This window comes from Zerene cesonia, chromosome 13, assembly GCF_012273895.1.
Source record: "Zerene cesonia ecotype Mississippi chromosome 13, Zerene_cesonia_1.1, whole genome shotgun sequence".
In the NCBI taxonomy this organism is placed as follows: domain Eukaryota; kingdom Metazoa; phylum Arthropoda; class Insecta; order Lepidoptera; family Pieridae; genus Zerene; species Zerene cesonia.
In genome coordinates this window covers 5,817,858-5,836,691 of record NC_052114.1, presented here as the reverse complement: position 1 = coordinate 5,836,691, position 18,834 = coordinate 5,817,858, and the positions used below count along the sequence as shown (strand labels likewise).

The following is an 18,834-nucleotide window of genomic DNA, read 5'->3' as shown; positions in this document are numbered from 1 at the left end:
ATGACAGATTCGAAATTCAAATGTAATATTTTTTTATAATTAAGTGTAACAGTATTTATGGCCAGACTAAGTATGTAGTGTAATAATAATTAAATATGTATATAGTTTACTTAATAAAGTTAGTACCCACGCTTCAAACTTTTTTTTTTATATAGAACGCCAATTTATTATTTCATTTCTTATTAAAATAGGCTAAATTAATGTTACGCCTTAGTGTCTGTAAAATATTAAATAATATAATTATAGAAAATATTTCGTTTTTAAACTTGTAACATATCTTAACTGAGTTTGATGTTTCTACATAGAACACTAAAACGAAAAATAATAATAAGCGAAAATATAAAGTATAAGAGAATAGTACCTGGATGACCGAGCTTTGCTCGGTATTTTTTTTTTTACATACTAATAAATAGATGAAATATGAATAATATTTTTCGATCTTACCGACAGAATACGAATGTGACATTTTCTAAAAAAGATTCCTAGCTAGATCGATTTATCGCCCCCGAAACCCCCTATATACTAAATTTCATGAAAATCGTTGGAGCCGATTCCGACATTCCAATTATATATATATATATATATATACAAGAATTGCTCATTTAAAGATATAAGATAAACTACATTGACTTTACCTGAACTTGGTCCCATAATACCTAATTTAGTAACATTTTTGCATTGTACATAAGAATATGAATATTGTTTTTTAAACCAAGTATTAGGGAAACATTAAACATAAAATTTTAACTCGATTTATTTTATCCATTAAAATAAAACATCTTTGGTAGGGCCACGTAAAATTATCTCTTATATGTCAATTAATCTTATTCAATATACGGTACATAGATAAAATTGTGTTTGATTAATTAATCCATAAATAAATATAGCTTTGTAACCTGTAGAATATCATCACGAAATCAATCAACAATATAGAGTAACAAATCCGAATTAATTAAAGCGTCAATATAGCTGTTATCAAAACATTTCAGATAGTTCTATTTTGATAACCAATTGTTTACAAATCGACTTACCTTGATTGATCACGAGTTTATTTCATAAACACACGAAATTTTTAATAAATCAGACTTGGATATCAGTGACATCAGACGCAGCTCTCTCGTAACTATAACCAAACTAAACTGCGCGTGAGCACGCTTCCAAATACGAATCAACTAGGCATCTATCTCAGCATATTCTCTATTCAATATAGTATATTTCGGCATCTTTTTGGCGAACCGTACACATATCATATACAATTCAATTAAAATATTAAAATATTAAGTGTATTAATAGCATAGACCGCAACGTATTGGGGTTAGTAGTGATCAGGCCAAGTAAATATTTTTATCTATTTCGGTAACATGAATGCTCTTAAACTCTGCCCTAACACGTACTTCGGATTGAAAATTGACCTCTTTATGAGATCGGCCGCTCATACGATATTCCAGTAAATGTATATCTTTTTAATTTGAAATATAATTTAATTCATTGAGAATTAATAGTACTGTCGGTAAGCGGATGACGTGCTAATTAACAGTGGACGATTATTTAAATACAGAAAGTGATAATATGGAGTACATTGACCGTGTAAGCTAATATTTACACACGTACTTCGAGATGATTGCGATAATTCAATGTCTCTCTATACGGCACGTCATCCCATTCGAAACTATTTTTTATCTGTTTCCTGTTAGAATTTTATCTTTTAAAACAAACTTGTAAGTTCAAGGCCCAGGAGAGTACCGTTACGAATTCATCACATCATCAGAGCCCATTCTGATGCTGCCCGCGGCTATCAATGCAAATTATTCCTGACGAGCTTCTTATTAAGCAGTAAAGGCTATTTTACAAGAATTTCTTGATGTTTATCACTTTCTTGGTAGTCAATTGTATATACATTCGTTGCTAACATGTCCGATTGTAGATAAAATAATGCATGGAAATAATTCATGCATAAAAATATTAATTGCTAATTTTTTTAAATAGTGAAATATAGCTAGAAACAGAATCATATTACTATCAGTGTCCAGAATAAAAAAGGTGGAAACTTAGTTATTCATTCATTCAATATGTCTTGAGAATACACAGTGTAATATTGACATTTATATTTTTACTCATTTGAATACTTCCGCCTATTTTCTATTCATAAAGGTCGCAATATATGAATTGTTTGCTTATTTTCATATCATTTCATTTTTTACTACAGTGGTGAGTATAGATATTAGTCTTATCTCGTGTATTTCACATTTCATACTTGAAACAAAGAGTTAATTTGCATATTGTAAGGTTATACGATGATAAAGACAATTGTTTATTTACTTAGGACATCATATGTAAAATTTGAAAGGTTGAAACAATGATATTGGTGTGGAGGACATATGTACAAATTAAGTTATAATATTACTAAACACTTATCACCATATGTATACAGAAACAAAATGACATATATTAGTTGTTATCTTAATACGAAGAAACAATATACTCAAATTTTTATTTAATTAAAACTATAAATGTAAGTTTTAAATAAAATAAAATAATTGAAGATACAGAAGGCGTGCGTGCGAAGAGTTTTCTCATAATATTACTCCCATTAAATTCTTCGATTTATTAACTTTTTTTTTTTTTGTACTTTTATGTAGTTAAAGGCCGCCATTCACGCTCTTTCTAAACTAAAGCGAAATTGATATTGTGGTGAAGATAGAAGATAAGAATTAAAAAAGGAAATATTCGGAAACTAACTTATTATAAATGTCAGCATCAATTACATATCTTCGCCCAAAATATTTAATCAACCTGTCTATTCGAGGCATTTGTATACTCAAAATAACTTGACACCCAATTAAATGTTCAAATATCAAGGAAAGTCAATTGCCAACATCAATTGCATATTATGTCGAAAATGACGAATATGTTAATTATAATTTTTAGTAATCATGACACTGGCGTTGCATGAACCTCGCTTTTATATATTTTGTCCATATCGATTGCTACAATAAAACGCGTGGGTAAGTATCAACTCTCGAATAAAGTATGAATCAATAATCCCTCCGATTAGTCGAAAGTTCTGTAAGTTAACAAACCCATAAAAAACACAGTCAAATTGAGAACCTTCCTTCATTTTTCGGTTGAAAAACACCTGAAGGTTAAGCAACCAAAGAGTTATATAATCTAAACTAAACCACCTGCTTCCCACCTGAGTTCACGCGCGCGTATTCTATGGAAATAATTTTGTATATTCTTCATTATCCGGTATTATAATTATACTGAACTCATTTATGAGAACCCCAGTAAATTTATCTTAAGCGTGTAGGTGTTTCGATCTTCAACAAATCAGAAAGTTCTGCAGCTTGCAACGTTCATCACGTCACTTTATTTATTTTACTACCAGTGAGAGTTCTATTTCTGCTCTAAAAACTGATAGTATAATGTTAATGTCAAGGTCTGTAAAATATTTTGGTTATCGTTATTTATAATTGCGTTGGAATTATGTTTATGGTTTCTTGTATTATAATATATATGCTAATTAGGTGCGACAACGGAGGCCCGTATCTAAATTCTTGATCCTTTCCGTCCCTTACTTCTTTCTAGTCGTCAATCCTATCCGTACATTTTCTTTTAAAAAGCTGGTAACACATTTGTAATGTATTTAACATTGCAAACGTTTAAGGGTGGTGATAGTCGCTTACTATCAGGCAACCCACCATTTCAGATTCCCGCTTTTGCATTAAAAAAACCTAGTACTACGTACACCTACACGTATCATCGTCTTGGAAACATCACTCAATTAATCTGTATTCGGTTATCCTATCAATTCTGTTTTCAAGTCCAATTTAACAGACGTACTATTACCTGACCTTGGCATTACAATGAGAGTAAGGGACAACTTAGTACTTATTTAGAAAATAGAATGGTAAATTTTAAACCTCATTATTATGACGATAATATGAATTCATACTCGTTAGAATAATTAGAATAAAATACTTTAAAATATTGAAACCCGGCTCGTGATCGAAATGTATCTATACTTTAAATATATTTCATTTTTAAAGTATTTTAATGACGCCAAACTAAAAATAAAATACAAAGCTATTTTGGTTCCCGTTCTTCCGTGCTTATTATGTAGCCATTCTCTTAAGCACAACAGGATTAAACTTTGGACACAACCTAATTTAATCTCAAAAGCGTCAGTCCTGCTGGTAAATTGAGCTATTAAAATTATAACACATTTAACAGCAGCGCAAAAGCTGCATCTGAAACTTGTTGTATAAGAAATTATTGTAGTGTGCAAATATTTGTATTCACGCTGTTAATTTTCCTTTTTAAGTAAATAAATTTCTATAATGTCAGAGTATACGTATATGTCACAGTTAAAACTTTTGTGAAACGTTTTAACTAACGGCGTCCGTCAAAACTACTTTTGACTGACTTTTTTAGGCAAAAATGGTTTTAATCGGCTATGAGTTTTAACTGTAACGTATATATTACCGTAAAATTGTAATGAATACCGTTAGATTGTAATCTATACCGCGAGATTGTAATCTGTCGAAAAATTGGGATCCGTAGCATACGATTTAAAATTTATGTTTTGGTTAACTTCGGCGAGAATAACTATACTAAGCTTCGGTTTATTTAAAAACTATACAGAAATCCATCCGTCGATACGTACGTATAATCGGTACGTCGGTACGTCGTATCGTATACTGTAGTCCACAAATGCAGTGCAACTGCAATAAGACTGGACTGGACTACCGACTAAATACTACCTTCCTCCCAACTACTAGTCCAGAATAACCCAGAGCCCTTTCTCCAAGGGTTTCGGGTATGCACAAAACCATTCCACTTTAAAAAAAATTGATGGATTTAACTAACTTTTTATTTTGAACCCCCCTCCTACCCCTAGGCTCTATCGCCGAAGCTGGATCTGCTCTCGGTCACCAAGACCAAGACGAATTTGCCGTCACAGGCTGTCCAAATCTATCCGAATGAAATATATTTGAATAGGTACATGCATATATTAAGTCCTTTCAAGCGATCAACAACAAAATTTGAATTTGCTTATAATATTGTATCAATTTATTGATGCATATTCGTATTAAGTGTATTGGGATGTGATCAGAATATTGCGGCTCCATTATATACTTTAACACGTTACATTATTCATAATAAGGATTAAGGGAGAAGCGTAATACATGTAACACTGTTATAGGCACAAAGTATATATCTGTAACCATGTATATATAGTTTTATTATTATCTGCACTTATGTTATAAAAAGGAAACTTTTTATAACCACTGCCCCGATTTCAACAATTATTTCACCATTTTAACCCTTATGCTATATTATAATAGTAAAGAAAAAAAAATAGATACAGTATTAATATTATATATTTTTTTATAAAAAACCAAACCGCCTTCATATTGTCAGAGCTAGACAAATATTTTACAAATGAGAAATTTTTAAGAGTAACAATTTAGACCTTGTTTAATTTTTTTTTTTTTTTTGTATTTTTAAAAAATCACATAAATTGATCATATTTTAATGGGACCACAAGGGAGGCATCGGCTTTCAAAAAAATAAATAAAATCTGTTCGCCCAGTACCTAAAAAGTTATCGAGGTCACAGAGAAATACAGTCGAATAGATAACCTTCTCATCTATTGAAGTTGGTTAAATAGCTCCAACAAGAAATTACTGTGTACTTAGTGATATAGGGCGCTTTTAAATTCAACATCATAACTTTTCAGGGTGGGGGGAAGGGTTTAACCCCCTGGCTTCGCTCTGGTATATTTACTATACTAGGCGTGGAAGATTGTGCATTATTATTAAAGCGAACAACCGTGATAAAATTGCACGAAACGTTTCTTTGTGATTTTGCTGGAACTGTTTCAAAGGCGCTACGTTTTTATGTGTTTCTTTTGTTTGTTTCTGTAAACTTTTAGAATAACGTGAAATAATATTCGTGTATCTATGTATTCGTGATATCTTAAGAACATTTTGTAGAATTGTTTACGTCACAGTTAATCAAACATCCAATGAATTAACATTTTTCATTCAATTCATTTTTGTTACCAATTTTCCTGTATACACGTGTAAATGAGAGTGATGACCTAATAGCTTAGGTTATCAAGTCACGCAATGTAGGTACTATGTTGAATTCTAAGTTCAGATTAAGTTCAAATCTAGTTGAAACTTAGATAACGAAGTTAAATGCCAGCAGTAGCAAACCGAATAGAGCATATTTAGACTTTGATTTATTTGCTTGGCACTGATTATAAAGTTGTTTCAGTAATTATTAAAGTTCAATTAAATAATTGGTTAAGTTATACAATATATGATCTACTGTATGAACGAATTTAATCATAAATATATCTTCATAGTTTACATATTATTAACTTACATAGGCGCTTATTTTTAACTTATATTTTTTAGACCGTTGTTGAGGATTTAAATTCTCATCCTATCTAACTGCGTCCTGCGGTTACAGCTGCGTAGATAAGCTTTTCTTAATTCCGATGTTGCTGTGAATATCGGAATAAATAACCTTAAATTACTCTGAAATACAAATTCTATAAAAAACGGTAAAGCCGTTGCAGAAACTAGCCGGCATAAACAGATAGACAGACAGACAGTTTTACTGTGAGAGACGAGCACACTTCAGCACAGGTACCCGATTCCTTTACCTCGTCCTTCCACGGGCCATACGCGGACAGCGGATTTGAATTTGAAAATGTTAATGAACGATGGTGGTAACGTAGCATCAAGTGTACCACCAGCTCGTTTGCCCATTCTAACATAAAACATTTACACATTTATTTATTTATACCCACATTATAAACAAAAAATAAAAAGACACGACGATCGACTAAACTAGGTATTAGACATGTGCTATAGGCGATCGACCCTTTCCACTCCATAACACAGTGCCAGCGTTATTAATAATTAAAACAGATACATAAATTGTAAAATTGTAAAATATTTTGGTAGATATACCGTTATAAATCCCTGTATTTTAAAATTACAAGCACTCCAATTTTGTTTATTTATATATATGAGTCCTCTGATTTATGAGAATGCGACGGACATCACAACTTTTTATTTATTTAGACTTCACTGTTAATAGTTGCTCTCCTCTGCGTACGCTCGTGGTGTAGAACGCATGTATTAGGTAATCTAGATACTTCTCTGTCAGCTATTCAACTATTTGAATAGATTAACGAGACTTTGACAAATCTTGTATATTTAGACTTTTTTTGCATAATAATCTTTTAGCACGCAAACAAATAAACATTGGTTTTGCTTGAACCCGGGGAATCATCAAAAATATTCGCTGATATATAATTCATTGAGTAAAATAGACAGTTACCGAGAATACGCATACAAGTCGAAATTTGGTACATACGAGTTAACCTTCAAATCCAAATACCTACATACTTTGTTTCCTCTGGACGCGTCTGCCTTGTAGTTATTTCAAAAGGAAAATCCTTCAGAGGTTCAATGTCGACTTGTAAATATAATTTCAATTAACATCACTGTGAAATTTAGAAATTAAAAACTCGGACGGGGAAAACGGGGAGTCTCCTCGTGACCACGCTCGCTGTAAAGTGTTCGAAACGTCGGGTTAATAATATAATGAATAAATCGCGTTTAAAATCCGTTAAAAAGTGTTTAATTTCTAAATGTACAATACTCGCGTAAAATCAAACACAAGAAAATGCTATCACTGTGGAAGTTAATAAGACACAAGCAATTTATATCATTTATTAAAGACCTTAATAACAATACTACGATCTGAAAAACTATGCAGTAACCGTAGCACAGCTATGAATATTATTTTTACATTTGGTACATATTACATACTGTAAATTTCTTGCTTACCATTAAAAGTTTTAGTGTGCAGGAAAAATATAATTCACGTTATTTATCGGTTAATAATTAATCATTCACACTGATACAAAATAGACCATGTAACGTTGCGTTGAAAACAGGAAATTCAATTACAAATATTTATTATTATTTACATACATCTGAATAAGGCACTCGATACATTAAAGCTTTCCTCACGCTCATATTACGCCGACATTAATTAATTAATGCGAACTCCAGTTCTTCAATGGACGGATAATATACTATATTAATACTTTAACATTTTCATTAAAATATTACGTGCTCGATTTACGTAATTGTCGGTAAAAAGAAGTCGATTCTTGTGAGGGACTTATGAAAAACCGACGGGTGAAAAACGATGATATTGATAGGAGTAATATTAAAGATAGTATTTATATTATGTTATAAAAGTTTGCATATAATTACATACACGATAAATCATATTCATTTGTAGCCAAATTCAGTACACGAGATTGATTAATTTGGAAATGTTATGTTAGAATTAATAAATGTTTATACACATTGTCGTTTTAATCATCAAAACTGTGGTAATGGCTATATAAATAACGAATTTGGCGACTGCAAATTAAAAAGTAAGAGAAGGCCTGTTTGATGTTTTACAGAAATTCGTTTTTAAAAATAAATATTCCTTTCTGAAATTTTCACAGAAGTTCCTTTCGTACAAAGATCAACATTTCTTCTTAAAATAACTAACCCTTTAAAGTTCAGATCTAATACGATGTTGAAATGAATTGCGTATTCAGATCAATATACAAGTTATTCACGTGTGCTGTAATATTGGCAGCATATAGTTGTGTCTTCATAGAATGTGACCCTGTATACATTTTTAAATACACTCCTATATTATATTTATTTTATGAGCATACATAGTTTTTCTTCGTGTTATGGAGCTTGCCACACTTTAAAATGTTACTATAAAAAATAAATATTACTATGAAAGTGTTTATTTTTAATGAAAATGTTGCGTTAAGATTTCATTAATTTCAATAAATAAAATAAGTTACGGGGAGCTAGAGCACCAACAAGTAAATTGAATTAAAAATGTTGGAAAATCCCAAACCCATTTGAAGCTGTCATCTTATCAATCCCTTTAATTTGATTGATATTGACGAAGATCGAACCACACTTGACCGATTTTCAACAAAAACGACTAATTCAACATAAAAAAATCGGTATATGCGTTCGGGAACAAGCACACACACGAAACGCCATCTTATAACGACCCACCGCTTTGTGTCATGAGATAATAACAACACAGAACAATGAACGCTAACAAATAAGTCATACATACATTCAAAAAACACTAAATAACATATATTTGATTACACATTTTATTTGTTCATGAAAAAATTGTCAAGCGTATAATGAAACCACATTAATTACTCGAAATTAACCCAAAAAGTTTTGGGCACTCCCGGCTGCCTCAAAATTTCTCTCCAACTGTCAGCATATGCGGACTTTTCGTCAATGTTGGCCTTACCTAGGATTTCTTTTTTCGCCATTTTAGTTTTACAACCGAGACTAATGTAAATGCTAACTTTGTTCAAGTTCGCTTTGAACACTGATAGCTTCACAGTTGCAGACTTGGGATCCCATCTGGCCGATATTGTTGGAGCGAATCTATCGCTTTTCCAGTAGCACTCTGCTTTATTCGCTTCCAATATTGTCGCCTTCAAATAGAGGGGCGCTGGAAACAGAGTTCAATGGGAAAATAAGCTCTTGGACAAATTTCAATAAACTTCGAAACGTTTGATTTAATATCAGGTATTAGTATCGTAATATTAAACGAATGTTGCATTAAAAACCATGTTTGAAATTTTCCGAAAAGTGCCTAATTCTAGATTAAAGGAAAAAACAAGGAAAAGACGAATTTGCACTAAACTGTTCAATAGAAAACTATTTCTCACTTTCCCTTTAATAAAACATGTGACGTAGAGTTGGTAAGTATGCGTTTCAAGTTCAATCGGACGTACCTTACCGTTTCAAAGCACGTTCAAACCAGGAAAACCACTCTTTCCATATTAATAAACAAAGCACGTTACGCTTCGCATACTGTTTATACAGTACTAGACGTTAAATGTATGAATTAATGAAAGTGGTCATAATAATTAAAATTATTAGAAAATTTAGTCACCAATAGTACGCTTTAATTTTGGAACAATATATTTACAAAATAAAGAAAAACAATATTGGTTTTATATTGCAATAAATTTCCACAAACCAGAGATTTCTAGAAAATGATATTATAAATACGTTTAAATTTAAATTACGCTGTAAATAATACAGCAGGATATATCTACAGAAAATAATTTATATAGCAGAATATTACTACAGAAAATATTTCTGTAAATAAATTAATTAATAAAACAAATTCTGTTCTATTAAGCGAATCAACCTTTAGACTAACCCACCAAATTTAATAAATTTTTTCTCTTTGACATTAACAGAGTTATGTTTATGATATTTGTTCAACATCCTACTTATTTTATAAACATTCACAGTTTGTGAGGATGGATGTATGTGTATGTCTATATTTATTACTCTTTAACGCAAAAACTACTGAACTGATGGCAATGAAATTTGGTACGTAGATAGCTGGACAACTGGAATAACACATAGGCAACTTTTTATACCGATATTCCTACGGGATACAGACTTATGCGGGTAAAACCGCGGGGCGCAGCTAGTTGTATAATAAAATTCTCAAATTCATAATTAAGTTGTTCTAACCATAGACGACTCTAAAAATACAATCAAAACCGTCCATGCTACAAACCGAACAAAAAATAACATACTCCGCAAAAAGATTCCACACAAAAACACCAAGACAATCATAATAAGCAATTACCTTTATATTGTTCCTGTTCTTGCATCGTCTGCACGCTACATCGAAGCCTATTCACAGTGAGTTGCACGGTATCGTTTAAGCCATCTTCACTGCCCGTGTATAACAAGGTCACTTCCAATTGTCCTTTTTTATTTTCGCGCTGAAAACAATTTACATATTCATTAATTAAATCACAAAGATTGAAAACGTTAATGGTCTCATTGTCGAATGTAAATTTACTCCAACATTTCTATCAAATATTTCAACCATGTAATTAAACAGGTCTTCGTTTATATACTATGATTGGACTTGAAGACGTGGTATTTTTAATTAACTAGCTTTCCGCCTGCGGCTTAGCCCGCATGTCTTTCCTTTATCGGGGAGATAAAAAGTATGATGTCTTTTCACGGAATTTAAACTATCTATATAAAAAATTTCATCCAAATCGATGCAATAGATTATACGTGAAGAAGAGACAGACAGGGTTATCTATTCTTGCATTTATAATAAGTAGCAATAGCGTTTATAGCAATTAAATATTGATAAGTAGGAATATTTCATCAGTCTTTAAATTCCGAGAAAAATGAAAATCAAAAGTTTGTTTCCTCGGAAAGCCCATTACAAACGAATTAATTAGAATAACAACGGACGCATTTAACCCTCGCCAATCATTTGAAAGCCAAAGATGAAAGTGACAAACATTAAATTGGAACATTTAAATGGGAGTTCGACGACGTTTGAACAATCGATCTCCAGCTGACACGCCTCTTGGTTATTTTGTTTTAATTTTCAGTATATAATTCAATTTTCGACCACAAAATAAGGATCCACACTATTATACCTTAGTTGTAAGTTTCCTAATAAATAAACATAAGAAGATCAAAACACGCAACCTTTTTTTCACCGGCGTTGACTAAAAAGCACGCGAGGTTAAGAATTCTCTTAGTGTCATAGACAAGTAAAGTTATAGAGAAGTATGACGAGTTAATGTTAATATAGCTTTATTCTATAACACTATTATTAAAAATGCATAATGTATGTAAGGACGCCACTTTAATTACCCGCAGGAAATGTACATACACCATGTGATTAGCTACATAAATTAAACCTTTTCATATAATCAATCAGATCTACACTGACACGGATAAAAACATTAATTCATGCTATTAAATTCTTTCATAAAGTGAAATACAATATCTTAAATCTACACCTAGTGCTCCATCCTAACCGATATCAATTAATGATAATGACTGATAAGAAAAGACAGTTCTTCTTCTGGATATACACTCGTCTCGCTGAAACGCTATTGCATAATTAGGCGCGATAAAAAGTGTTTTAAATCTTTACTAAAGATTCCCAAGGTTATTATCTTACGTCAGCTGAATAATATACATACACTAACTGGGCTGAGTCAAGGTCAAAACTATTCTATTGTGCCTACACGAGCTCCAAGACTGTTTAAAATTCTCAATCACACCCAATCTGCTGATGACTCACCACATCAATTAATAAAACTATTAGTGAGTTAGCCTCTGAACTGGTGTTAACTGACTGTTTATGTGTAATAACAGTAGATAAAAGCTGTCCATAATTTAAAAATCAAACACAATTAATAGCAAGCGTGGTCGTGCGGTCTGGGTAACAGTTCCTGAATCTATACCTTCATATATATAACTTGCGCTCCGCCCCGGCTTCGCCCGTGGTACATACATAGCCTATAGCCTTCCTCAATAAATGGGCTATCAATTATGATAAATGGGCTGGGCAAATCGGACCAGTAGTTCCTGAGATTCAGCTTTATAACATTAGTATAGTATAGTATACATATGCTGCGCTAATGTCAGGAACTACTGGACAAATTTAAAATTCTTACACCGTTGGATATGAACGTGACCCTGACTCTATATTATGTCAATATGTGCCGCGGTCGAAGCCGCGACGAACCACTAGTATACAATATATAGAATAATCAGTACGAGTTTATTCAGTTTAATTTGAACGTTGCTGTAAATTTGCTATAACGTCAACTAAAACCGAAGCTATTTATAACTCCTGTAGTAAACTTTTGTGATCTGTTACGAATATACAATACTAGCTGCGCCCCGCGGTTTCACCCGCGTAAGTCCGTATCCTGTAGGAATATCGGGATAAAAAGTGCCCATATGTTATTCCAGTTGTCCAGCTGTCTACGTACCAAATTTCATTACAATCGGTGGAGCAGTTTTTGCGTGAAAGAGCAATAAACACATACACATCCTTACATCCTTTCACATTTATAATATTAGTAAGATAAGATAACACGAAAGTATTTATAAAACGCAATAGTTTTCTTGATGAGCAAATTCGCTTCCACTTTTTCAGCAGCTTCCCTAACTTTCCTCTTTTATTAGCAGTCTCCTGACAAAATATTGAGCAATAGCTATTGGTAAGTGACTGGGGGCTAATAAGAGGTGTCGATAACGATTGAAATTCACTCAGAAAGCAGTGGATTGTATCCATATCAGAGTGCCGGCAATTTTCCCAAACAGCTCCTGATCCAATCAAATCCTCTAAACGCGGCAGATTGTATGGAGTACAAAAGCTTTTTTATCCTGTCATTTTTAGTATCAACGTAAACACGTGCATTGGGAATTGTAGGACAAATACATATTAATAAAACAAAAATGGTAGGAATGCTAGTGGAATCAGAAATATGGCCAATAATTTTAACAAGGTCGAATGAATGTTAATTGAATCCACTATTGGGCAGACAATGTGAGCCTATCTTATTTAAAGCTTTACGAATTATTACATTATTTATTTTCAAATTTAGATTATACGAGTAAATAATTTCCACAAAAGAGTAATTGACAGCCTTGGGAGGTGGTACCACTACAATTTCTAAAATGGGACCATATGAAGACAATTGTCTATCAAGCACAAAAAGAATCACGCGAATCGGTTTGAAAACCAGAGTTATCTAGTATAAAAACAAAAAAAAAATGGTTGCCTGTAAAGTCGGTTTTACGGGCGAAGATTTTACGTGACAACGTCTTTTTCTCGGTAGAATATTTATTGATATGAATATTATTAAATTGCACAATAGGAACAAGGAATTGAATGAAAATAAGAATTGCACAAATTTTAACTATAGAAAATATATTTTGTTTACTAAAAAGACAGAGACAGAGACACAAGCACGCGCCGATTCAATGCGCCTAATTCTCTAGTGCTGCGCGCGCGGCGGACCGATCATAGTTCGGTGACTCATCGTAACGTTACCGGGCGTTACACTTTTTCATGAGTGACTCCTAGCCGCAACCTAATTTAAGACGTTGTCACGTCAAAAAAGGACAGTCGACTTGAGAACGCCCACGGCCCATCATTCCCAAAGAACTCTGAGAAATTAGTCTCTGCTATTTTATGATAAATAAATAATATCTGTCCGTCAGTGAGAATAGTAAATCACACTTCTCGTGTAAGATTATGTTTACTGTGTATTTTACATTTTAATTTAACGTCGTAGCGGTTGGAAGTTTAATTGAAATTTGATAGAGTTAAGCAAACTTAAATCCTATTTTTCACACTTTCAAATGATTGCATGCGTCGATGTATAAATTACGTCATTACATATTGTACATTTGTATAAAGAGAATCGATTTTATGGTTTATTTTTACATTTTTGTTGTAAATTATACAATATAATAATAATTATTGCAATTTACGTTGAAACTCAAGCCCCATACAACCCCCCACCTATCTACATATATTTATTTATAAGATAAAAATCATGGGGGAACGGTAGCATTCAATTAAATTCTTACCTCCTTCCTGATTTTTTAGAAAAATATAGATTTTCATTATTACAAGAAAAAAGTACCTGATTCAATTACATATTTCTAAGCACATAAATAGAATTTACTTACTCTTGTATCAATTGTATTAAGTCCACTTGTAATAGCATTAATTGGTCGCCAAATATCAGGTGTACCGATTAAACCATTTTTTAAATCATTCTGGAATAGTTTCGAATCAAAATTCCAAGTCGCCGCACCAACGGTCCTTCGTTTCTCTAGAATAGATTTTTGTGCTATACTCTCAGCTTTAGTAGATTTAAAACTACTGAATGTTTTTTCCAATAGTCCAGATTTTGTCTTTGGTTCGTCATCGGTCATCAATTTCATAGTTGTCTTAGCATCTAGAGTTTTGGCGCTTTTTCTCTTATCTATATCTGGTTTTGGCGCCTCCAATAAAGCATAAATTGTCAATGACAAAAAGTGGCCAGCTAGCTGACTTTGAAGATCGATTTTCTCATTTGGCTTTTTCGCGTCTTTTGGTTTCAGCTGGAACTTAAAATCTTCGTTCCAAACAGGCCAAGAGCTTTCTTGTAACGTCGTCTCATATTTGCTGTCCCCAGGGAAAACTTTTACCTGGAATTATTAAAATTTGTTTCTAAATAATCTGTGTAACATATTGAAAAGGAAATTGTTTAAAGGTGTTATATGACCGAACAACGGTAATTTAATAAAAGGGCAGCAGTTTGCGTTCATTTGGGAAACGCAGTACTAGCATTGGCAATGCAGAATAATTTACACTTCAGAAACATGATCCCCCCTGATGATTTTTAAATATTTGGAAGACGTGTATCCTTTTCAGGGAACGGGAGAAAATACTGAAATAATAGATTAATAGCATGTTTATATCGTGATATATTTCTCATAATTCAATTGTTTACCCTTTTCTAAATAATCTATTTAAATACTAATTTATTACTCATTTAAGTAAAATTAACAATTTAGGTGTTTGCCACGACCCCAACCTTTTATTCGAGGAAACTTTAATTTGAATCTTTAAGTTAATTATTTGAAGGATAAACAAACCTACTGCTATCATCGAGGGGACATCATTCGGGAAAATGGAAGTAAACAACTCGATAATACTAGCTGAGCCCCGCGGTTTCACCCGCGTGAGTCCGTATCCCGTAGGAATATCGGGATGAAAAGTTGCTTATATGTTATTCACGTTGTCCAGCTATCTACGTACAAAATTTCATTGCAATCGGTTTAGCAGTTTTTGCGTGAAAGAGTAACAATCGCACGCACATCCTTACAAAATTTCGCATTTATAATATTAGTAGGATAGGATATAATATGAGTAGGATTACTGAAGTTTATCCTTTTCTCTTTGAAAGGCAATATGTTATTTATTGTTACTTTTATCTCGAGGGAAATAAATTAACGATCTTACAGGGTTGCAGCGCTATCTGAGCGTTAATTTAATTAACATAACTGGAGCTTAATTGTCCTCCGATAGTGAATTACTACCGGCGTTAGTACGCTACAGTATTTCATTGAATAATTATTATCCTTACTTGAGAACCTTAATTAATGCTATGCTTATAAAACATTCTATGGAACTAACGAGATGTAAGCCTACTAAATAATCTATTCAAGAGCCACCTTATGATATTTGTTGACCATTACGCTTTTTAATAATGTAAGAATAATCAAGATTGATTGTGTTCATTAAGCAATAATTATCATTATTTGCACGAAAAGAAATATGATACGTACGTAGAAGTAAGACAAACATATCAAACAAAATTAACTCGGGCACTACTATTATGTGGTACTGTGGTATCTGCGGTGTATCAAGTTCCGATCAAACAAGCTCCAGAACGGTAATTAATAATATTGATGGGATGACATCGATATTCTGAGGGCAAAAATTGCTTTTAATTATTTCTAGGGATATACTCGTATGTGTTTACCTACAGTTTACTAGATTTGCTCGTGTTGATATTAGTATGTTTATGATTAATAAATTGCCTACGTATGCAGGAAAATTTGATTACATTTAGATATTATTAACATAGAACGTTTTTGCTATAGTGCTCAAAACGTGTTATGCATTAATATTATTAATAAATTCCATGATAATGTTCAATTTCTAAAGTATCTTCGAGAATATTTTTTTTCTTCATCTAAGTTTGGCAGTGTTAAGTATGTAGTTCATAGGTGGTATAAATTACGATTTATCAATAAAAGCCGTACTTTCACTCACTTTTGGCAACAAATTGATGCTAATTCGTGTCATGTTTCTCTTAGGTTAGGTTATAACTTTCAGTTATATCGTATGGGTTCACAATACGATTAAATTTATCAGATTACATTGCTCATTTTCGGACAAGTTCTTCTGTAACTTACAATTAGCCAATGAACAATAACAACAATGGGCAACAGATATTACGTTACATTATCATCCAATAAATGTTGTATATTTCTATTCATTACTCAGAAAGGAGTCACAATAAAGAGGCGTAGGTACAATTATAGATACATTTCAAAATATTTTAATCTATTTAAATGACTACTATTTAAATCAGGTACAACATATTTGTGGATATACATATTATATGTGCTATGAAGCGAGTAGGTACTTTTATTTTATATAGCTACAACCGAAAGTCTGCTCAAAAAAAATAACAACATATCCATTATATTATCTAGCCTGTAGTCAACAGCGCATTATATTAATATTAGCAATTTCATGGTACAATCTTATTAATAAGTTATTGGAACACCGAAAATGCATAGCCGCAGATAAGAGACCGATAACGCGTCGTTCACAATGAATAGGGTACAATGATAACAAAAACGATAATCACCGTTGACGTCTATAAAGATCGATTTGGTGACGGTTCTAAATATCTTATACCTTTAAACGAGCAATTCTTGTATATATATATATATATATATATATATATAATTGGGATCTCGGAATCGGCTCCAACGATTTTCATGAAATTTAGTATATAGGGGTTTTCGAGGGCGATAAATCGATCTAGCTAGGAATTTTTTTTAGAAAATGTCATATTCGTGTTTTATTCGTGTTTTTTTTTCCCTGACATCTATTGGTGAATAGTAATACTATTTTGCTTCGTAGACAGCTGGACAACTGAAATAATGTCATATTCGTGTTTTATTCGTGTTTTTTTTTTTCCTGACATCTATTGGTGAATAATAATACTATTCGCTTCGTAGATAGCTGGACAACTGAAATAACACAGGCACTTTTTATACCGATATTCCTACGGGATACGGACTTACGCGGTTTCAACCGCGGGTCACAGCTAGTACTTTATTAAATGAATTTGTATCGCATAGAAAAATAAAACCTACGTAACAAGGACATAACTTTCCTCGTAGAATTCTCATATAACTTGCTAAACAATAATTTAGAATTCATTCAGCTATTTTTTTAAACAAGTTGCATGAACGGCGTTTGGTATGCACAATATATTTAAATATGAGTATATTATGCATACTAACGCCGCAATATGCTTAAGGGACCAAGTATGACTTAAACTATACTATTATATATCATAAAATTATATTGTATATTATACAACTATTATATATTGTGCCGTAGTCTTATTAATCATTCACAGAACGACGGCATTATTTGTACTATGAGGTGCTTTTAATATAGTTTCATATTAAAAAAAACACACACAGTTAATTATTTAATATTCAAGTAACACTGAGTTAATACCAAACACAGCATGCAATTGTCCTTTTTTTTAAAATACACATGTTGTTGATTATTTCGATGCACTCGTTACAGTCATTATTGTTCGATTGTAGGTATTCTAGCCATACCTGATAAGAAGTAATAAATATACCACAAAAGCATACAACATAATTTTTTTTAAGAATAATGTACATTGTATCCATTAGTTTCCCAGCTCATAATATAGGTGGATACGCACGGAAAATCATGGCCAGCTGAGGCAGTCAAATACGTGACATACTTTTTGAGGTATTACTAAGAAAATAAAAAATTTAAGAATTGAATGGCTTTAATAAAAATTTCCTTCTTTAAATTTTTTAAACTCTTATTCTATAATAGATATTATTATTTAAGTCTAAGTCTCATATATTCTTATGAAGATAATAACTAATGTAGCAATAGACAGAAATTGGCGTTAGCTACGACAGGTACGATTACCAAAAATGAGTATAGTACTATAATTTCAGACAGTTTCCTTATAGTCTAAGATCCGGCCGCGTGATTTATACGTTCATATGTTTGATTAATAATATATAATTTTTATCAATATTT

General features: G+C 32.1%; 2 protein-coding genes across 2 annotated transcripts in view; both read right to left on the bottom strand.

Moving 5' to 3' along the window:
• LOC119831144 (transmembrane protease serine 12) overlaps positions 1-1,150 on the bottom strand; it is a 24,409-nt gene extending 23,259 nt beyond the window's left edge. The window contains exon 1 of the mRNA XM_038354406.1: positions 1,032-1,150. The gene's annotated coding sequence lies outside the window, so the exon portion shown is untranslated. The remainder of the gene's footprint in view (positions 1-1,031) is intronic.
• Positions 1,151-7,743: 6,593 nt separating this feature from the next.
• On the bottom strand, positions 7,744-16,806 carry LOC119831292. The gene is made up of 4 exons (XM_038354594.1): positions 16,774-16,806; positions 14,637-15,140; positions 10,753-10,891; positions 7,744-9,591 (listed from the first exon to the last, which is right to left on the bottom strand). The coding sequence occupies exons 1-4, from the start codon at positions 16,804-16,806 to the stop codon at positions 9,284-9,286; spliced, it is 984 nt and encodes a 327-aa protein (XP_038210522.1). The 3' UTR covers positions 7,744-9,283.
• Between the last annotated feature and the right edge of the window lie 2,028 nt (positions 16,807-18,834).

Bases quoted from the DNA above. Each gene is read 5' to 3' on its own strand.
- LOC119831292 (XM_038354594.1), bottom strand. From the start codon at position 16,806: ATGACACGAATTAGCATCAATTTGTTGCCAAAA. The intron at 15,141-16,773 runs GTGAGTGAAAGT...TAATAATTCCAG, and splicing joins GCATCAATTTGTTGCCAAAA to GTAAAAGTTTTCCCTGGGGA. The intron at 9,592-10,752 runs GTAATTGCTTAT...CTCTGTTTCCAG, and splicing joins AGAACAGGAACAATATAAAG to CGCCCCTCTATTTGAAGGCG.